The sequence below is a fragment of the Aulostomus chinensis genome, chromosome 13 (assembly GCF_037954235.1).
Source record: "Aulostomus chinensis isolate RoL2024-O1b breed Wild chromosome 13, RoL_Achi_v1.0, whole genome shotgun sequence".
In the NCBI taxonomy this organism is placed as follows: Eukaryota; Metazoa; Chordata; class Actinopteri; order Syngnathiformes; family Aulostomidae; genus Aulostomus; species Aulostomus chinensis.
In genome coordinates, this window is record NC_141332.1 from 17,337,929 (window position 1) to 17,361,327 (window position 23,399).

General features: G+C 42.5%; 1 protein-coding gene across 3 annotated transcripts in view; it reads left to right on the plus strand.

Moving 5' to 3' along the window:
• Positions 1 to 23,399, plus strand: part of mid2 (midline 2) — a 127,889-nt gene that overhangs the window by 66,395 nt on the left and 38,095 nt on the right. For 2 of the 3 annotated variants that reach the window (XM_086221707.1, XM_086221706.1), the window contains exon 3: positions 21,535 to 21,600. The exons of the other annotated variant lie outside the window; for it this stretch is intronic. In XM_086221707.1, coding sequence (XP_086077833.1) covers positions 21,535 to 21,600 — 66 coding nt within the window. The remainder of the gene's footprint in view (positions 1 to 21,534; positions 21,601 to 23,399) is intronic. 3 annotated transcript variants of the gene reach the window in all.

Genomic DNA, 23,399 nt, shown 5'->3' on the forward strand with positions numbered 1-23,399 from the left:
GACATTTTATTCAATTAAACGATGAGTTGTTGTTTTTTTCTCCTTATGCCAGCGTCCATTTCTACTCCAGTCCATTTCACGGGGGAATACTTCTCACCGCAATTATTTGACATCTTGTGAACATGTATGATATCTATAAGGAGAGAAAAAGGGTGAACGCTAGTGTATTAGCTGGGGAACGCTTCATCTCGAATGCAGGTATAAAAAAAAAAAGACAGGAACTCTTTGGATCCAAGGACCAGTGAGACTTGAAATAAGTCCATAAAAAAGTCCAACCTTTTTGTTTTTGGTCTTAATGTATAAAATATTTTTTTTTGTTTGCTATTTCCTTTTAGCCCCCTAACACTTAAGTCCACAGTGGCTCACGTGATGATACAACCAAACCTGAATTCAAATAAGTGGAAACGAAAACGAGCAAAGCCGAAGTGGAGGAACGATGATAAATGACAGCAAGGATAAAAAGTTGTCTTCAGTTTCTCTTCTGTATTGTTGGCAGTTAATTTACTGACTCTCAAGCTTTTGAGGATTTGAAGTCTATGTGTTTAGCATTGAGAGCTAATGAGCGCTCAGCCTATATCAGAGACTACTGACATTTTCCTCTGACACTTGAACTCAGCACCAGCGTGAGGAACAATGGATCTTCATTTTTCTGCGGCGTCACATGTGTACTAACCCTCCAGCGCTGGGATTTGTCATTTCTTGTGCAAAGTGTGTCTCTGAGGTCTTTGACGGGTCCCACGCACACTTGTGCCGGATGATAGCCTGTTGTGAACATAAGAAGAATGCAGAAATATGCAAAACATTTGTGAGTGATTATTGGATTATTTCCTGTTTTTTAAGAGGAAGAAGAAGCAAGTCATCACATACTGACACCACTAACCCCCTGCTCCTCTTCTCTCTCCTCTCTCTCTCTCTCCTCTCGTCGTTTCCTTCGGTCCCTCCAGCCCTCCGTCTTTTCCCTTTATCCCCCCCCAACCCCCTCATATCTTCCGTTTTTCCCCCATCTAAGCTCCTTAAGGCACTGTCTAACTATTTTCTGTGTGATGTGTGCATCACGTCTGCTGCTGACTCTGCTACTGCTTTGCTAAATCCAGAGGCGGGCTTGTGCATGAGATGCAAGAGCTCTCATTCTCTCTCTCTCTCTCTCTCTCACTCTCACACACACACACACACACACACACACACACACACACACACACACACAAATTCATGTGCTTTTAATCACATTTGCAACCACAAACACATTTTTATGGAGACAGATTAAATCAAATACAGAAAATAGTGTTAATCTTACCTAATCTGATTGTATACCAAACGCTGATGTAGATGAGTTAAAGTGGAAATTAAAAGGCTGCCGTGTCAAGTACTCAAACAACCTGAACGCTTTCTTATTCGGTTCCACACACATTTCATTCCTCCCTACGGTCCACAGCATCTCTGTCACTTTCTCCATTTTAAAAGTACATAAACATCATCCCTCTTGCTCCCTCTTCTCTCTCACCCTCACCATCATTTGGCCTCTGGCCAGCGTGTCCTCTTTTAGGTAACCCCACTCCCCTCCACCCGCCCCACACCCCTTCAAGTCACCCACAAACCTACACACAGCGTTTGGTGAGTGAGAGTGAAACTCACAACCTTCCTGTGTGTGTTTGTATGTAGGAGGATTGCCTTCAACTACATGTGTACCAGCTTTTACAGGTGTGTGGGTCTGCGTGCGTGTGTGTGTCTGTGTGTAAGCAGATGCTATTTGGTCTGACGTGTGGAATGATTGGGAACTGCTGCCGCGGGGAAATCACAGTTCTATCTGGAGAACAGCAAGGGATGGGGCTCACTTAGTCATGCTGATGGAACCACAAAAATGAGTTGAAAGCTTTCTGTGTGTGTGTGTGTGTGTGTGTGTGTGTGTGTGTGTGTGTGTGTCACATGCCTGCATGTGTGTGAGATATTTCACTACACACATACACACACACACACACATCCAAGTGTCGCTGCATCATGCATGCGTTGTGAAGATATGTCTTGCCAATCCATCACAGAATTTAGTAGGTCATGTCGGGCTGTGGAGCGGTTGGTGGTGGTGGTGGTGGGGGAACCTAACAAATCAATCCCAGCCACTGGATCATGCTTATGCACAATTTATGCAGAAAGAAAGAGAGAAAGCTTTTAGGAGCTTCAGTGTCAGCATTCATACGAGCGGAAGACGACGACCACGGCTCACCTGAGTAATGTGTGTATGTTTGAAAGCAACGTACAGATTCATCCGCTTCCATTTATTCACCACCCATTGATGTCTTCACTCTTCCTCCATTAAAACGGAGGAGGTGTGCGGCTGGAGACTTGTTGTCCACTTCAGGCAACTGTAGTGTGATGTTTATTTCTATGGGCTGGGTCTGTAAAAATAGATCCGCTCTCGTACATTCTAAGGCCATACCTGCCCTCAGGTGTATGTTTGGTTACATCAGGGGGTACAGCAACAAAAAAATTGTAGTATATTCTCAGAATCTTCCATCAAAAATAAATGTTTTTTTTTCCCAGACCACATTCTGTGGAGACACGCTGTTACTCTTCCTTGATGTAATCAGAGCACCAGAGCAGAGCAGGGCTGTGGTGGGACTTCAGAGGATGCACCTCCTATGTGTCCAGGTCTTCCTGGGTTAGGAAAAATAAGGCTCTTTAGCACCCAACTACTGTTTGTACCCGGTTCAAGTGGCCAATGGGACTCAGCACCCACATAAACATGCTTTCACTTATATATTGCTGAAAATATTCTCTTATATTTTTTTTTTCTTTTTTGGACAAGGTCTCCTTTTCCCTACAGTGACACGTGCACGCAGCAGCTGAAATGATATTTATTGTATTTAACTCCTGGGGTCATGTGTGTGTCAGACACATTCCATCTCACATCTTGCTTTCTCAAGGATCTGCGTGCCTTAAATATTGTTTTCCTTAACTTGAGAATTGCATAGTCCTTTAAGACTAAATATTGTTTTGAGGGATTTTTCAAATTCCCTTTGCATAACATTCCCAGGAATGCCTGGATTCTTTTTTAAACAGTGGTTTGGTTGGTTTATATCAGAATATTTGCCTTCCAAAACAATTAACCCGTCTTGTTTTTTTGTTTTTTTTTTGGGGGGGGGGGGGTTGCTCTTGAAGGCTTTTGCTGTTTGTATTTTTGCATAAAGCTGCTGCACTTCTGACACTCACACACAGCTGAAGAATACAAGTTAACATACAGTACAAACCACGCAAACATATGTATTCAATTATACTTTCATGCATGTCCTAAAAATGTTTAACTGTTTCTTGTCTTTGCCTTTTTCACGCAAACCAGGTTTTTCATTCCTAATTCATCCCCATTCAAGTATTTCAGTCTGATGGCTGGCAGCAAGACACCACCAAAATAAGAGGATTTACACTTTAATCAACGGTGAAAACTGGTCTTGTTCGTGCTGATGATGTTTTCCATTTGCTTAAACCATTGTTTGCTTCTGCCTGCAAATATCTGATGAGTAAGCGCTTCTTGTTAATCTGCAGCAATCCGTGGCACAGATCACATTTATACCAATGGAGGGGCTCTTTAGGAAGGAAACTGTTGACACATGCAGTGTATAAACACCCTGATAAGGCTTGATTTAGAAATTACATTTCACTGTCAGCAGGGATTTTGAAAGAAATGTGAGTGCTTGATGAAAGGCAGGTAATTTTTAATCACACAAGCTTTTTTCAGTCTTAAGGATAAACCACAGTTGCCTGGATTTTCCAGTATCTACTTTTGGGGTGGTGGTGTGTGTGTGTGTGTGTGTGTGGGGGGGGGGGGGGGGGGTTTAGAGACAATGGATAACAAAGCATACGAGTCTGGAATGTCAGTCAGCGTCCAACTTCTGAATTTCTTGACTCATCTCACACTTCCTTTTTGTGTGCTCTCAAATAGTCCTGTTGCGAGGCTGCCAGGCAAGAGCAGTGTGTTGCCGCCGGGGAAATACTTGGTTTGAACTAATGACACCAGTGTGAGATGAACAGCACGTCTTCACTGGCCCGCAGGACAGCAGGGACCTCTGATTCATCCCAGCTCTTAAAATAGCCCAGTGCTTAGTTATCTCTGAGCTGCACTCAGGGAACTAGAACAAGAGCATAATTGAATAATAGTTGGGACAGTTGACAGTGTTTGATAAATATTGAGTATTTCAAGCAATATTGATTTAATATCCAAGCTGTGTCTTCTGAGACAATGGCCTGAATGGTTCATAATATTTAAAAATGATCTTTTCTTTTTTTCCCCTTTCGCTAAAGTTCCAAACTTGGTCTCTGAATGTGGAAGCGTGGCGAGTCGGGCATCTAGATCGCTCTTTTGTTGTTCCAAGCGATGGATGTGTTGTGTATCATAGTGACCCGTGAGTTCTCCTCGGCACTGCAGAGTTCGTTGTGGTTGTCGTGTTTGCTTTTTTCTGTGGTTTTGTTAAACGAATCAGTGTTAGCTCCTGTTTTACTCCTTTATTTCTATGTGTTAATCGGGACCCTATTATGGTGTGTAATTAAAGATCAAAATGTTCAAGTTCTGGATTTTCTTGGTCTTTTAGCAAAACCAGTAATACTTTTATTGTTGCCAGTGAGCTTTCTTTGAAGAGGCTTTAACCATTAGAGAACACAACTGATTGTCTTATTTTCAGCATTATCCATCCATCCGTCCATTTTCTATACCGCTTATCCTTTAAGGATCGCAGGGAGGGGGGCTGGAGCCTGTCCCAGCTGGCTTTGGGCAAGAGGCGGGGTTCACCCTCGACGGGTCACCGGTCCATCACAAATTTTCAGCGTTGTCCACATCTAGTATTTAGAAGGAATTCTCTTTTGAGCTGCCTCATCTTACTGGTACTCCAACACAAATCTCTAATCGTCAAAAAATGTTTTCTGGCTGACGGTTCCAGTCAGCCTCCCACGCCGCTCTTATCCATCACAGTCTCAGACCCAGCTGCCTTGGACAGAAATATTCTTTGGAGCATTCCATTCTTATGAAACTCTGTTCCTTCTCCTCCTGGGCACAATTATCCAGCAAGGGGTGGGGTGGAGGGTGGGAGGGTGAGGGTGCACCTAAAAAGACAAAAATCACAAATAAAATTGATCCGTGATTTTTTTTTTTTATGAATTTCCGGTGCTCACAAATGGGTGTCTTAAGCTCACAAAGATATTTTTTAGCACTGCGCCACGTATTTTAGCTTGAAGCAGCGTCTAATTACATTTTGTGAGCACTCCAACAGCAAAATACACTTTTTAGATGAAGTATCGCTTTAAATGACAGTCGTTTTCCCAATGATCTGATTTTGTGTGTGTGTGTGTGTGTGTGTGTGTGTGTGTGTGTGTGTGTGATTTGCATTGACAAATGCCATAATAAGTTACATTTATATCGATTGTCTTGTTGTTGGAAAGTCCCATTACATCAAGAACGGGAAAGGCTATTTTCTGAATGCCACACAAATGCTTATTACACATTTACTGTAATTACTATGCACACACACACACACACACACACACACACACACGCACACACAAATGGCCATGTCTAAGTTGAACCAGAAACCAGTCATTGTTTTTGGCACAAAATACGAAATGGATGTGTGTTCAGATTAGATTTAACTATAGTCTCTGGTTCCCTCTGTTCAGTATTCCTGCAGTACTCCTGCTGCATGAACCCTACAATCGACCACAACTGAACCTTGGTCCTCCTGTGAAGGAAAGCAGACACTTAGCAGTTTAAGATGTATACGTTATTTGGGTTGACAAGGAAGAGAGCAGCAGGCCAATGTGCTCTAACTCCGTGAACGTAACCCCAACCTGAGAGGACGATCCTTTTATGCGACAGGAGGATTGTGATCGCAGGTTAACAGCACAGTGCACCAGTGTCCCTCCTCTTGCAACCTACAACACAAAAAAAAAAGGACGCACTGATGCATACTTAATAACATGACTTCCTTTATGGGTTCTAAAAAGGGACACATCACCTATCCGCTCCGGCCGGTGTAGTGGTGACAGCAGCAGCCAATACCCTTCCATTAAAGGACTGCTGCAGAGAAACACACCGCCGCACTTGTGTATGACATCACGCGTACTATACAGTCATGGAGATGTCGTCCATACATCCACACAGAATCTGCATCAAAGTGCCTTTTGAGTTCAGAGCAAGTTGATGGAGAGGAAAACATCCAGCACACAGGAGATGGAGACGGAAGTTGGGAGGCACCTGCAAGATCACGAGATAAGGAAACTATCTTGTCAGACCTAAAGTTGTGTGTTTGTGTCATCCTTTGAGGAGCGTGGATTAGGTGTCATGGTGGGAAACAGCTGATGGTTCAAAACAACAATGGCAGCTCCTGAAGGGGTTGGTGTACTGTAGACGCTGTTAGACCAAGTGGAAGACTTTGAAACAATTATTTTAAAAAAAAGCAAGAAATAAGAAAATAGCAAAGAGAAACAGGCAAAAATTTGCATTGCTTTAAAGTTTTTCTTAAAACTTTGCCTGGAATTCCAAGAGGCACCATAAAGGTGATTTTTTTTTTCTTTATTGTGTATATTTTCTAACCTTCATGAATTCCCACCACACACACCTGGTACAAAGATAACTGGCCGTGCTTAAAAAAAGATCCTTCAAGAATGTGTTCCTCCCAGAATGCATTATTTACACTCAAGCACAGCGTGGATGCGTTCCAAGCAGCTCTGAACGCCCTTCGTAAAGATGTCTGGTGCGGGTTTCTGTCTCCGTTTCTGGAAGTTGCTTTTAATGTGTGATATCAGAACTTGTCAAATAAATCCCTCTGCTGAGATTACACCCAGAGATTATCTTCAGACAAGAATGAATAAGAGAACATGTGAAGGACAGCAGTTGTTAATGGGACATCAGTTGAATAATCAGTGTCCAAAAAAACCATCAGACTCTCCTTTACTGTATGTTTATGTGCTGCATGTACTCTCATTTTTTAATGGAACCAATCTGTAAGAACATTCCTGGAAGCATCTGCTTAGCTCCAGTTTCAAAAAGGAAGTTCACCTCCCAGGGGAGTTGTCCAAAGGCGAATATCTGTTCCAGATAGCCAGAGAGTCAGCCATGTAGAATTTGCAGAAACGCGGGGAATGTGTCTTTGCTATTTGTGGGAGCCCCTGTTACCATCGAGACTGTCCGCAGTGGTTCCCTCCAACCGTAACTCTTCCACATCAGGAATGTGTAGCAGAGAAGCCACAGCTACTACTGTATATGTGAGGTTGGACGTGGCCTGTCATCACCTCAGTCTCTGAATCCATAGTGTTGTAACGTATCACAGCTGGACTCTCGCATATCACTTTGACCCCCCGTGTGATAATCACCATCCCTCATCCTGATTTGTCTCTGCTTTTTATATTTCGTCTCTCTGCTTCCCTCCTTGTCTTGCTGCCTTGTCCAGCTCATTTTTTTGTGGGCGTCCTGCCAGCGGTGAGCCCAGTAACAGCTTTCATATATATAGCTCTTACTGTATGTAGCTGCCGTCATCTCTAGAGTTACATGACCTCATCTATAAATACATGATAGTGACATGATTTACTGGCCCATCCAGTCACTCCAATAAGATATGGCAATGTCCAGTTGCAATAGAGTAAATCACTTTACCCGCCTTGGAGGAAGTAAAGCCATCTGGTGGGGTGGACAGAGCCGCTTTGATACGAATAAAAACGCTTTGTTTGGCTGACCACTGCCAATGTGTGTGAGGGTGGAGGGGAGCGTACACCACCGAACAAGAAATCCATCTTGTTACGATGCATTTGTGTAAAAGTGTGCACACATTTGTCAAGCCGCTGTCACTCCAGACTTGTCAAGTCACTTCAGTGGCTCTTTGCGTCAAACTATGACACTGTGTAGATGTGTGTGTTGGTTTTGTAGAGGATGCTACAGTGTTTGTTCTGATGCCAAACATAGTGATGGGCAGAACAAAAACAGAACTTTAGTCCTGGAAGCTGGTCTTTGACTCACATTTGAGACCCGACCTCCAGATTTTAGAACAAGAGGCCACTGTTTGTTTGGATTTCAATCCAGAATTGGTTTCTATGACTACTTTACTGGAACATTAATCAAAGTTGAAAAACTACTTTACTGCAAGTACCAACCAAGAGCAACACCGCAGTGTTGATTAACCCCTGACTAAGTGTTTATAAGTCTGAACCAAACCAGACCTCAAACACAGCATTTATAAATAACTCCTTTCTTTGGGACGGCGACCTACTTCCAGCATGAAGACAGGATTCGCGTCGGAGGTTCTTCAGGCGCTTGTACTTATGTCACACTTAAACATATGAAGTACAGTAAGAGCGTAATGGAGCCTGAACTGCTGCACGGAATTCAGACCTTGACTCACCATCTACTGTAGGCCTTGAGATAGTTTCCCAGAGACAAAGTGGTCTTAGCGTGTGTGTGTGTGTGTGTGTGTGTGTGTGTGTGTGTGTGTGTGTGTGTGAGAGAGAGAGAGAATGTGAATGTCAGGCATAGCATGTTTCTAATGCCATGTCTTTATGTGGAGGCCTCACTAAAGTTTACAAGGACTCATAGATATGGAGATCCGGCATCTTCTCCTTCCCATCCTCAGATTCTTTGCAGAGGGAAGATACTTCTCAGACTCTGCTGACAGTTCGTGCAGGCGGTACCACATCAAGTCAGGTCTCTTCCCTCCCATACACTTCCTGTAAATGAACATCCGCTCGGTGGCCTGGCTCTAAACCACTCAAGGTCCAGCGCTCTGGAACCTCTGACGTATACTGTAGCAATTAGGTGCACATTAAAATCTGATGTTGGACATCTTCACACACCCTAATGGTCCGTATGTAGAATATCTGGCCTGTGCATGTTGCTAACTACCACCCAGGCAGAGGAGAGCTTCTGTTCTACATCTGTGGATCTACTGTGCAGCTCAAAATATTGCAGGCAACATAAAAATCCCTCCAGCTGGAAATATCACTGTTTCTCTCAAATGTGTCTCTAGGTGGCATTATCTATTATTGCATTCAATACAGCAGAAACAGCAGCAAGTACATATAAGCTGCTGTCTCCCTTTTAAAATCCCACTGTCTTTTATTTCATCCTCTTGTGCTTTATGTTCTTCAAGTGCTTTTCAAACATTCATTTCCTCGGAGCGCAGCAAAACCATCCGCAAATTTTATAAGGCTATCGAATCCAAATATTGACTGCAAAACAAGTCTTTTCTTTAATCCTGAGGCAAGTAAATGAAGAAGTAGATTTTTTTGGCAAATTGAGTTAAAACCATGCTGACATATGCCGAGAAAAGCAAAAATCCATAATAAATATTGTCTGGAGAAATAGGCTGAAGCTAAACGTGAGACGACAAGGAAAAAAGGAGCTCGGATTGACGTCAGAACCTCCATGCACTCTTCCATGAACTCCTCTGTGTGAGTGTATTTACTCTTGTGATGGTGGTACCAGTCTTGTATACCCACAGAGACACGGTGTTCACTTCCCCACAACACCCAGCAAGAAATCAACTATCTGTGTTGCTCGTAACTTTATCACAAACTCGCAGAGCCAGCCACCATTTTTGCAGTGCTGTGGACCTCCATCTGTGGAGGTTTTACTAGAAGGTGACAAGTGTAAAGCAGCAAATGTCACTCAAATTATTGTGTTTCTTTTCTATCGTCCAGTATCTTGCCCCATAAACCTATTTATATTCAAACTGAAGAAACTGTAGTGCAAAAGTCTGTTTTGACAGCAAAGAAAAAATGAAAGTGAAGAAGAAGGTCAAAGTGAAGGAAGAAATGAGAAGCTGAAATTGTAGGCGAGCAAGGATGTGAGATTAGTAGTGGCAGAGAAGGAAACGCAAATAGCAGAGGTTTGAATGGAAGATCAGCCACGATGATTCCACGATGTCGACTTCTTCTTTTTGGGGGGGGGGGGGGTTGATTCACTCATCACTGCTGAAGATTTACATGACAAGCTCTCACATTTACCCAGCCAGCCTCCAGCAAACCCCACAGGTGAGCCTTCAGTTGTCAACACGGGAAAATATGAATAAAGTTAAAATATATCAACCTAAAGTTATCATTTGAGGGGTTTTTTTTGACAGAAATCGAAAAATATCTATCATGTTCTTCATTCAAGGTGTTTATGCAAGACATTTCTGAGCGTGGACCGTGTGAGGGAGGGAAGAACTGTCATCAAAGCATATATTGATTGAAGAACTGTTGAAGAGAGGCGTTACAATTCTGAATTTCTGGGTACAGTTACGTCAAACGAGTCTCAAAAGACATTCATTTTTATTCAGTTGCACTGTACGTGTTAATACACACGTCCAGATAAGGAAACAGAAGAGGAAGATGATGGTAGTGATACCATTAATAGAAAATCATATCTGCCTCCAGACGGAATCAGTTGCCTCCTCCGAGCAGCCTCCTCTCAGAAGGAGAGAAAATGGGTTTTAGGAGGTGTGCATACCAACTCAACCAGAAAAGCCTCTGCATAGCCAATATTCGTGAAGTGCATATGAATTTTTCCACAACCGCAAATGTGCTGCGGTGCATGTGTTGAAAGTGAGGTTATCCTGTGTGTCACTTTGCCACGAATGATACGGTGAAACACTGTCCTGGACTGAAAAAGCTGCGGGGCTGTGAGGAAACTCTACAACTGTCATGTCGGTTATTGTTTTCATCCGAAGAGCTCGTACATGATGGAGGGTCGTATTTGTTATCCTTAGGATATGCACAAAAGAGCGTGTTCTCTTTTAAGTTCAGGTACGGTTCATCAGTGAAGAGAAGAGAAAAATGTCCCCCGACGAATGACAGGAAAACACAGAGACACTCACACTGAATACATTAAATGAATTAGTAACATAAATAAACATTGGCTTTACCGGGCTTGCTGTCATTTATGGCTGCTGGTGTTTGTACTCTTCACTTTTCTCAGCGTGGGAAGAGCTGACAAGCCATCCGTGTGTGTACTATTCACAACCAAGTGTAACTTCTTAATTCCTCAGGGAATCAAAAGGAAATGGCTTCACAAGTATTTTCTTTTGTTCGTTTTTCTATGTTATGTGCCAGAGTAAAAAGAAAAATAGAAAAAACAAAACGTCATATGTTGATTTTTCATCCAGAGTGTAAAAATCCACATTCCATATTCCTGCTGCTGCTGCTAAACCAGGTCCTCAGTCACATAGACGTGACTTCTTCTTTTTCACCGCCCTCCCTCCCTCACTTTGGGTGGATGCTGCGGTGCTTAAAGGCTTAAATGGAGATTTGCTGAGAACAACACCTTGGTTTCAGCATGGCGTTCTTTTAGCATCAGCTAACCACTGACAGCTATACTTATCTCTCGAACACAACACTGGGTGTGGTTCATCCCTTCAAATTAAGATAATCCAGCCATTTCTGACTCTAGTTACGAAATCACTCCTGGAAGCGTGAACCACTCTTGCTCAAGTTACTTTTATGTTTGTGCATGTTTTTGGACATGGACCAAATGAAAGTTTGAGGCCCATTGACATGAAATTGTTGAAGAGAGACTTTATTTTTAGTGGATGTCATTGCAGTGGTTTAATAAAAATATGTTATTTGGCTTTTTTTTTATTGTAGCAGTGAGAATGAGAGTTTTAGAAACGCAGAGCAGAGCAGTGGCCTCTGGGTTCCCATCTGTCAGAGTGACTAAGACCCAACACAGTTCTCTCAGTGTTATTGCATTTTAGAAAACAAGACTAAATGAATAACTGTGTCATAGGAATACACCACTGAGCCAGCAGCTGGATAATTGTATTACAGCCAATGAAATGTGACTGTGTGTGTGTGTGTGTGTGTGTGTGTGTGTCTCACTCGCTGTTCACTCTCTGAGGCTATTTGTCTCATTCGTTACCTTACGTGGGTTTTTCATGCAGGAGCAAAGCAGCCATTTTGGCCAAATGTTTTAAATTGAAATCCATTTGTTGAGGGGACATCAGTTTGAAGGAGACAGGGAAGCACATCGAGCTGCAGACTGACACTGGAGGCTGGTGTTGTTCGAGGTGAACATAGAGGAGAGTTGCCAGTAATAAGCCATGAAAATCCTGCCTAATGAGCCGGACCCTTGTTTTTGTTTTACTCTCCAGATACTGCATTTCCAACATGGGCAACAATGCACATCAGAACAAATGTCTTCTTCTCAAGAACTCTTTTAAAAACACCAGAATAACATTAAATACTGCTTGTACTGAAAGTAAATTCTTCCAGTTTGATGGAGGCCTTAAGAGTCGTTGAGGTGAATGTTTGTGCTGAAGAGTTGGACTGTTTCTAAAGGTAGAGAGTTGACTTCTCCCGACTGTGTGTGTGTGTGTGTGTGAGTGTGTGTGAGTGAGAGAGAGAGAGTACGTATATTCTCCATTTTGTCAACAACTCTTCATCCAGCTATGGGGTATTGTAGCTGTAGCCAGGGAAGTGTTGAGTCTGGAAGTGTGAAGAGGTTTAGTTGTTGGTTTAGATGTTTTCTCTGTTAAAGAAGTTGTTCTGCATGCTCTCTAAAACTATCAGCTCTCCCGCTTTTCCATTCTTTCATCCATCCATCCATCCATCCATTTTCTTCCACTTATGCTGTTAAGGTTTGCGGGGGCTGGAGCCTATCCCAGCTGCCTTCAGAGGCAGGGTTCACCCTGGACAGGTCACCAGTCCATCACAGGGCCAACACATAGAGACAGACAACCATTCACACTCACAGTCACACCTACGGTCAATTTAGAGTATCAATCAGCCTCGTCCCCTCTTGATGTCTTTGGACTGTGGGAGGAAGCTGGAGTACCTGAGAGAACCCACACAGGAACAGGGAGAACATGCAGACTCACACAGAAAGATCCCGCGCCCGAGCCAGGACTCAAAACCTGGAACCTTCTTGCTGTGGGGCAACAGTGCTGACCACTGCACCACTGTGCCGCCCTCTCTCCCGCTTTACTTCTTTGTTGCAAATAAGTCACAAAAGTCAAGTGTCCATTTGGTTGTGAAGCAGTAGCTGGCCCGGTATCAGCTGCCAGTTGCTAGTTTTAAAATATGTAACACACTGGCAAAACGCCTGGACCACACAGCCTGCCTGAGCAGTGTGTGTGTCTGTGTGTGTGCGTGCACATTGTGGAACGTCTTGCTTTTCATTAAAGTAGCCACACTGCTTAGATAGTTAGTTACATGGTTAGACTCCTCAAACTCTTCCACTTTCTGGGATTGGCTTGGAGGAAGCGTCACACACACATGCAGAAGATCAGTCGAAAAGGAAAAAGCTGCTCACGGGCGCTGTAGATCAATTCATAATGATGACATGCATGCAAGAAAAAGAGAAGATGCTTTGTCTTTTTCCAGCAGAATTATAAAAATTTTAGAAGTTAGCATTATTGATGCACTGCCTCTGCATCCACCATCCGAAGCTGAAATTTAAGTCACACTTTGCTCCGTTCATTCCTTCGTAGGCCTAATCTGTGGGATGTGGGTGACTTGAGGTGTCTGTGAGTAAATTTTACTAACTTGTAGTGGTGGCGCTTCAGTGGAAGTTATTCCATGGATGAATATTCGATACCAGAAAACATGTTCAGCTCAATTTAGCACAAAAAATTTCATCTAGAAGTTGTTGCAGAGGTGTACTGCCTCACGTTATTTGTTTTTCTTCAACCTTGTCATGTTATTTGTTTACCACAGTTCTAGATGAGTCGATGAATCATCGTGATAGCTGAGGTGTGGCCTCTGGATCTGAATGACTTTATGAGTATTATCTACTTAGCTCAGGCTCAGTCACTTTGTTAGCGCAGTGCAAATACCTAGCTTTGATTCATCATTGCTATCATTTGGACCTGTAATTGTTGGTAGCAGAAGACTCCCAAATGCATCCTGAGCAGGTGTGTGTGTGTGTGTGTGTGTGTGTGTGTGTGTGTGTGTGTGTGTGTGTGTGTGTGTGTGTGTGTTCATTTCAACCTAAGCCCTTCTTCTCAGAGCTTTGGACTGTACACATGAGATGAGAGTGTGAGATTAACAGAAACTCATTTACTTTGACGACCTTGTCATGGCTGGTTCAGTTATCACCATCATGATCTCTGCACAGCTGTAAGCTCTCTCTCTCTCTCTCTCTCTCTCTCTCTCTCTCTCTCTCTCTCTCTCTCTCTCTCTCTCTCTGTGGATTTAAATATCACAAAACAAGTCAGCAACAATTTTTGAAGTTTTACTCTTAACATAGTCAACCCAACTTCTCTCAAGATGTCACCGTGATGATAACATCTTGAGTCAGGAGTCTGGAGGACAGGAATATTTCATCTCTGGCTCACAGCTACAGCCTAATGATGTCATCTACATGGATAAGGCTGGGCATAGATAGCAATCTGCGCCGCCTAGACAATGAACCTATTTAAAGATCCATCCATTTGTACCTGCTGATTTATAATATATTGGGTTCTGGAGGTCCTTCTCATATCCGTGAACAAATGAGGAATTCAAACATAGACTGGTGCAGAATTTCTTTGTGTTCTGCATCAACTTCATATTTACCAAAAAAAAAATGTCTGGCCAACCGGCTGGTGAATGTTGCAAGTAGCATTTTCAGTCATAATCGGTAATTGAATGTGACAGTGTGTAGATGCATTCGATCAAGTCAGACGTGGATTGTATATTTTTTTCAGCTGTTTTTAACAGTTTCTGTCAGCTTTCCTGTCTGCCAGTAGGACTCTTGAAATCATCCGCATCGCTTGACTTTTGAGGCAAGCTACTTTCGAAAGGAGATTACTGCCAAAATGTCTTAATCTAATGATACGACAAATCGAAAACAGAGGAAGACATAGTTCTGATTTAAAATGGGGGGGGGTTGTATTGTAAAGTCGTCATAGTGAGGGTCGCACCTTCGGTCGATGTGGGTCAGCACGTCATCTGTTCAGAGAATCAGACTGCAGCAGCGACACTCAAATCTGGGCTGCTGATGACTCCCACCTAAAAAAAAAAAAAAAAAAAATCAATATCAGAAAACGTGTATGCTATATGTGGAACATTTTCACAGCTTTACTTTTATAGCGCTACAAAACTGTGATAAATACCCGTGTCGACTGCAGGGTCGTTTGAAATGGGAGTGAATGCCAATTAAACAAGGTCCCACTGCAGAAAAAAGCCTGATGTTAGCAGGTGCTGCAGTAATCGTTTGGCCGGTGGGAAAACTGGGGCAACAAAACCCTGACGCTCTTTTTAAATCTAAGATATTGATTAGGAAGTCCACCGGCCAAATTGCTAGTATGATTTTTCTTTTCACTGTTTTAATCCATGAAAGTGATTTGTACTCTTTCGTCCAGCGATTGAAATGAAACAAAAAGATCTTTTAAGCCCATTCAACCTTATTACTATTTTCTACTAACCCCACTTTATCTCAATCCCAGCCTCCTTAATCCACAGCATCAAATTCTGATCTCAGTGTATTCAAATATCACAGAATCCTCAGGATGTAATCTGATATGACATTTTCAATAAAGGCCTCCAGACGGTTAGGAGATGGTCAGGGATTACATTTACACAGCATCTATTTCTGGTTGCTTTTCCCTTTTTAGTTCATATTCTCTGTTGTTTCCTCTATTTAGTAGTTCTGGGTTATTCTGGTGCTGACCCAAACAAATAATTGGGAAGCTAAAAGCACAGACTGGCCTGTGGGATGGCCAAGAATCTTATAAACAAAAGCAGATGCCAGCTTGTGTCTGGCCCACTCGCTGCTGCTCAGTCGTCATGACGATTCATTATTCCCTTTCAAACCAACGGAGACATTTCTTGATCCTAATCCCCTTATGTGGCTAAAAACTTGAATTACCACTGGATGTGTGTCTATTTAAGATGTCTTTTTCCTTCATAATAAGCCTGGAGCGAAATAAGCAGGTGAGATCTGTGGGCTTAGTCGTAATAGAGGTTGACTATATCAGTAGACTTGTCCTTTCCGTACCCTTCCTCGTTTTCCGTCTCAGTTTTTTTTATTTTTATTTATTTATTTTTTCACAGCAACTTTATTTAAATGTACCCACAGGACTTCTAAATGAATGTGAGCATCTCCTCACTCTCTGCTTCCATTCATCATTGCTCCCCCACAGTTTCAAGAGCGTTCATGCTGTCACTTAAAGCTTGAAGTGTGAAGAGTCACAGAAGTTCATTCAGAGTTTAAACAACTGCAGAAGTGGGGTCGTTTGTTTTTCACAGCTAAACAGTAATACAATCAAAGTCATTGCATAGTTTGATGGGAGGTGGGGCTGACTTAGAATTTGCATAGACGAAGCCGATTGGTCTGGTTTTGCCGACCGTCATCTGATACAACTAAATCTAGTTGAAATTGGGTGTAGCAGAGACTGATGTCTGGTCACGCGTTCCGCCATGTTTGTTCACATCCTGAGCCTCGTCAAACCAGACGACGTGGAGACTGCCAGCTTTGGCCTCCCTGGCCTCTTCTGATGATCCCCCTCCTCCTTCCTCTCCGCCATCTTCCACCTCCTTCGCTCCCGTATCGTCCATCCCTGCAGACACCCACAGCGAGCCCCCCCAGCCGGCTTTGTGTGATATGCCGAAGTATCTTTACTCCTGTCGCAGTACAGTAATGTCATAGCATACATGAGGTTTGTTGTGGTACGACGTTCTATCCAGCTACACATCATCCCGTCCTAGTTGGCAGACTAACCTGCTTGACTTCCATCCATGCTTATCCCATTAAGGGTCATATTCACCCTCAGATTTGATGCATATTTATTTTCATGCTGCCTCGAGCGACCTACAGTTGCTGAATGAAAAAACGCGATGGCAACAATCTAGAACTGGACGGTGCTGGTTAGTAAGATACACACAGAAAGTGACGACATTTTAAGCTACTTTTAAGCATCACTCTTGGTCTCATTAATTGGGTCTCAGCCAGCCGGTTCATGAGACAAGCATGACTCTCTTGTTTGTTATGCCCAACTATAATTCGTTGGCCTCCAGAGTTCTGCCCTATGGAATATTATCCTCAGACAAAAAAAACCCTGTTTCCCAGAAGGCTTGTGTTACTGACGTGTCCAGACTCTGAAAAGCTTCTTGTTAACAACAGCTGTAAAGTGAGCTTGTTCTATTCTGCTGCTGCACTCTCAAGTTTAATCTCTCTCTTGCTTTCAGTTGTCTGTCTTTCTGTCCCCTTGTATCTCTTTTGCGAAGGATCCCGAATTAATTAAAAAGAAAAAAAAAGAGACTTTGAAGTCGGATCCTCAGCCTCGAGGCGTTCTGTTGCATTCTTGTTGTTATATTGTCATAACGACCCAAGGATTTAGCCACTGGACATTTTCATCTTATTAGGAAACTGAAGCAGTGCAGCATAAAACTCTGTATAACATTTCCCCCAAAAGTCAAGCACTGATTAATATTTAGAGCAGTCTTCTTGCTTGTGTCTTCTTTTTACCGTCTCCTACTTTTCGTCATTAGATTGTTGAACTTGAATGTCACCTTTGATGAAATGCCTTTAATGTTCCCACTGCAAAGCAGGAGAACCGTTCGGTCCACGCCTCAGGTTGGGGGATGTAATTGGACTATTCTATTATATGATTGAAGAAATTGCCTGCCAATTTGTCACAGGGAGGTACAATAGTTTGAGAACAGAATCTTTGAAGAAATAACTTGACTTGTTTTATTGAACGGAAACATTTTTGGATTGTCTACAGACACAAATCGATTTTTTTCTATTTTTTTTTTTTTGTATCAAATTCAGTGTGATGTCACGCTTTAGAAGTGATTTTAATGTTGTAGGCTTTGCGGCAGCAGTCGAGTCAGGACCACCCTCATACCAGACTGTTGCAAACACCAGAATCTTGAGAAGCTACTTAGCAATTAACTTGACAGAAGGGCTAAGCAGTGTGATCACATCAGACGGAGGCTGTCACCCCCCGGCAGCGGATATGACTTTGACAGCAATATACATTTCCAGCTGAATTGGAAGGATTCAGATACACATCAATATTAACTCAAGGGAAATGGTGATTTAACTATGTTCATCTGCCAGACCTGTTCCTGATCCTGCTTGTGATTTTTCCTGAACAGAACCTCGACTCGTAGTAGTGGGATCGATAGCTTGGTGGACTTCGGTGAATTGCACCGCTGGTTTTTTGCGGATGATGAGTTCTTGATGGCATCATCAGTCTGTGACCTTCAGCTCTGACTTCATCACAGAGCAACTGGGATGAGGATCAGCACGTCTAAATCTGAGGCCAGGGTTCTCAGCGTGATGGTGGTTCAGGTTGAGGTGTTTTGGGCTTCTAGTTAGGATGCCACCTGGTCTTCTCCCTAGTGAGGTGCTCCAGGCATTTCCAGCTGGGAGGAGGCTGTAGGGCAAACTGAGGGTGGAGGGATTATGCCTCCATGCTGGTCTCGGAACATCCGGAACATTCAGTTTAGGGTTTCCTGCAGGAACTGCTACCTCACTGACTTGACTTTGAATAAATGTTTGGAGACGGATGGTTTGAAATGTTGTTATGAGAAAATAGAAAGGCACATGGATCGATAGAGGAGGATGTGAGGAGGGTTTTTCGGCGCTTGCTCAGCAGGCAGAACCAACGGCAGGTAGACTGATAAATACTCGCTGCTGCCCAACAGCTGATTGGAGGTGACGGGCTCGGTACGTTGCCTGAACTAACATTTACACTTGATTCTGAGGTGAATTTATGTTTAATAGACCTGCATCACACACATTTTCTGTAGACAAGCCATGTTTTTATTTCCTCCTACAATCACTCTCTCTCTCTCTCCTCTCTTCGTGTCTACTATGATATAAACGAGATCTGTCCCTCTTATTTGTTTCAAAGAGAAATGTGATCATCTGTAAAATCATGAGATCCCTGAGACCTCTTATACAAGGAAGTCATGCGAGCAGGTGGTGATCTGACCCAAGATGATGAGCTGTCACCAGCTGCAGGTCTAACTGGGTAAAGACGGACAGAATAAGGACAGAAGAAACGAGACGGAGAGAGTGAATGAAGAGACAGAATGTCAGGGGTGGAAGGAGAGAAGCCGTCATAGAAAAGCGAGGAGGGTAGACGACGATGACTGAGAAAGACAGATAACAAGGCGGCGGAGCACCACCAAAGAGACGGGAGCCCGAATTAGAGGGCAGACTCTGCCAAGCTGCCCCTCTCAGGACGGGACTGATGCCTATTTCCATCCCATCATCTCCCTCCATCTATGTCGCACTCTCATCACGTGCCAAGTCAAATGCTGAATCAGTGAGGGAACGCTATTACCTTATGCTAATACCCCTGCCTAGCTCTGCAAGTACCACCCTGCGCCTCCAGCGACTGAGAGGCAATTCGTCATTCTTTTATACCCATTTAACTGTCTCCCTCCATCTCTCCGCCCTCTTTCTCTGCAGTTGTCTTCTTCTCAATTTCCTATTATTCATGCCAGTAAATATGGACTGTTGGTAGAAGAGCCTGTAGCAACAACTAAAAATGGAGTAAGAGCTTATCATTAGGGTTACCCGGATATCTCCTGGGAACTGAGAGCTATTTTTTATCATATTACATTAACTAACATGCTTAAGCGTTACGTAACCGCATCTTAATATAAAGGAATGTCGCAACTTCCTAAAATATTTCCAATAACTCATCCTTTATTCCAATTCTGCGGACGCCTCCAGCCCGTTGCACTCTTCTCTGCCTCCATTCCGACCATGTTTTGCTCTGCTCTCGCCACTATTACAGCGATTCCACCATTAAAAAAATGATTTCCCCATCATGTCGACCTCCTTGTGCAAACAGAATCGTTCCCACCCATCGAATGAATTTATATAGAGCAGCTTCTCTGCATCCCTCTGCTGCCAGCTCTGTGGCGGAACGTTCTGTCCCTCATTCCATCTCTGATCACTTTTATACAGGCAGCAAAGCGGAAAAGCAGCCCAGTATTTCCGACTTGAACAGGCTGTGTTAAAGTGTTTGTGTCTCTTAGCACCTCTCTCAGACTTTGATGTGTGTTGAGTGTTTTAATGAGTTTGTTGTTGCTCTGCTTCCTCCTTCTCTCTATGCCACTCGTCCTGCCCACTGGCCTGAAGCCAAAGGAGTACCCACACAAGTCAGGAACAACCCCAAACTACACACATTCATAAAACACACACACACACACACACACACACACACACTTTATTTAAAAAGTGGAGAAACTTTTTTTTTTGGCCTTGATATTTCTTCCTCTTTTTATTATTATTGTTTTTGATGATAGAAAGACCAGAAAATGCAGAATATAAAAGGCAATACACACTTATGTGTATGTGTGTGTGTGTGTGTATTGTGTGTAATACTACTACTACTACTAATACTAATACGACTGATGGTAATAATGAATATAATTGAGTGTAATACAACAGTCATTCAATAAACACCCCCTCCTTGAGGATTATAGTTTTTAGTTTTTATTGAAATTGTTTGATGGAGGAGCTGATTTATTTGTTACCACTTCAAAATAAGTCTCCTTTGGTAAAGTATAAAGATTTACAACATAAATGGTTTTAAGTGTGTTATTAATTGCATTGTAAACACTCAATAAACTATTAATTAACAGTTGTAAATTACTTTTATCAATGCATCACTGCAGGGCTCACTGTTTGGCAAGAAGGAATACTGTACTACTGCACTATTTGTGCCTGTTATTATTGAATACTCCTTCCATTTACAGTACATTGATGAATTTGACAAAATCTTTGGAACAGATCCCGGTAAAGCCAGTTAAGATCAACAGCACCACTAATTACAGCCTTCAAGATGACAATTGAACTAAATGAGTGCCTGCATCGTCCAAATTCCTCAGAAAAAATACATAAAATTCCAATTCAATACCAGGAGGGTCTGGAGTAAAATGAAAAAAGAAAAAAGTCTCCTTATTTATTGAAAAGATTTTCACTGGATGGCCAAAGTCAGCCTTTGTAGGTCAAGGAAATTCGCTCGACCCCTTAACCTCTATCTATCATCGGTTTGTCTTTCAAGGGTTAGTGTCTTTATTCACAGACAAACCTATTATCAAATGTCGTCTCCACACACAAAAAGACGCTTGCTGGTACATGTGGTTGAGGACAGAGGGTTTGTGTCCCTGCAGTCTCGCGGGAGGCAGCTGTGTACTGATGTATTAATCATCTTAGTCTCCAGCTTGCTAATTAATGACGCATCTGTCCGCTCTCACTGATGTTCCACTTCAAACTCCCTCATACACACACACACACACACACACACACACACACACACACTCAACAACCCAATGCCTATTCCAGTGATGTAACACCAGGGTGACAAATATTAACAAACACTGAGAACTGCTTCGTCTCATGTGGCTTCACACTCGTCTATAAAAGTATTTCTGTGGCAACTTCCTCGTAGTGGGTCTCCCCTCCTCCTCCTCACCTGCCGTGTATTTAAGTGGCAGACGTCGTGCGATCAGACCAGTGAGGTTCGTCTGTGCGCGTGCTTGTGTGTGTGTGTGTGTGTGTGTGTGTGTGTGTGTGTGTGTGTGTGTGCGCGTGTGTTTACGTGTGCACTTACGTGGGTGTATGTGTGTGTGTGTTTGTAGGCTTATCAGGTGAGCCCGGGCAGAGTGTCAGATGCGGTAATGGAGGCTTCAAAGACAAGTGCTGCGGTGAGTTCCCTGGCTGTCTTTTACCAACCCCCACCACCCTCCCCTCGCCCTGCTGCTGGGATGCAGAGAGGCAGACGGGCACACAGGTAGACACCTGAAAGAATAAAGAGGAGGAATATAAGCAGGCAGTTTCATTATTAAGTGAGCGCAAAGTAAAACAGACAACAGGCAGACAGGGTAAATCAGGCTGAACGACAGGCGGAGGAGTTATTGGAACTTGGGGAGGACGCCTGACAAGCAGACAGGCGTACAGTTGTGGCCAGGTGCTTGTGCAGCCCACCTCCCTTTCACATGCATGAATAGAGCAACTTCAAACACCCGCCGCTTGTCTGCTGCTTTGTTCTGCTGTTCTCTTTGCAGCTGTGGTTGTTGTTTTGATGCTTGTCGCCGCCGTCGCCGCCATCGTTAATTTGCTTCCTTTGAAAAGCGGTTCTCTCTCTCTCTCACTCTCTGCCTCTCTTTCTGTCTCTCTCCTCTTGTTTTTCCATTTACATCTATTTGTAACTGTATATTTGAGTGCGTTTATGTGTGTCTTTATTGAATTAAGCAAACAGTCACATTTAAGGGAGAGTAATTAGGTGTTTGATCAGTAGAATTCCAAGTGTAGGGTAATTGGGTTATTTTGACAGGGTTAATGGGGTTGTTGGGATGCAATGTGGGAATAAAAATGCTCATCATAAATATATGAGTACATGTTCATAGGATATTTTGATTTGTTTCTGTGAATTTTAATTAACCATAAGCTACGTGGTTCATTTCAAGTTTTTGTTTCACAGTATATTTGCCGAAAGAAAAAAAAGAAACACTCGATAAATGACAATGATATGAAATATCAATAAAATAAAGGATAAATAACCCTGAGTGATATTAGAAAGTTTCATATATTTATATTTTATTTGTTGATTATCCAGTTAAGTATCGCATTTATCCAATTTCTACAAGCGCTCGTGAGTTGTAATTCGTATAAAACCTAATACAACCTTTTTTTTTTCAGGGATGACATAATTTTATCATATTTTGAAATGTTTCCTTCAGTTTTTCCACTTTCTTTCATGTCAAATAAAAAAAAAATGGATCAATCTTAGGCTCAGCGTGTGGTAGAAATCTTCCAGATGATTCCAGTCTCATTATTTTTTTTACAAAACCACTTCAAGCTTTTCTGTGCTTTTGGGTAGTATTTTGACACATTCACTCAGATCTGAAATGATATTTGTCTCTGTACTTGAAATTTTTTCCGAAATATGAACAGGGTTACTGTAAGAGCGACGTTTCTTTCATGCGGCTTCGTAAAGAAAAACACACCAGAGCCAGCTGTTGCTGCACAATTCGGCGAGAACAATTCGTGATGATTATGGTGGTGTTCATGATTGTACTTGCTTGGTTAGTAAGAAATGCCCAAAAATTACTGATCATTTGTGTATTTCTCAACTCAAACATGTGAAATTACGCTGCTGTGCCTTTTAAAATACACAAAGATTTCTTCGGTGCTGTTCAAAAATATCGATTCACGTATTTTTTCCGACTTAATAATTTCCGAGGCTGATGGATACAGTGAATCGTGCAGCACCAGGGCGAACTAGTATGTGTGCGAGTGTTGAGCCCTCGCAGGCAGCATCTTTTGTGTCACTATTATTATAAAATCAGATTGTGATGGAAATTATTTAAAAAAAAACTGACAATAGAAATTAGAATCTACAGCTTTTTAGGTGTGCTTTTTTTAATCGGCATGAACATATAACTCAGTCTTTTTTTCCATCATCAAAAAGTCATACGTGTTATAATTTTACTAATTTTATATG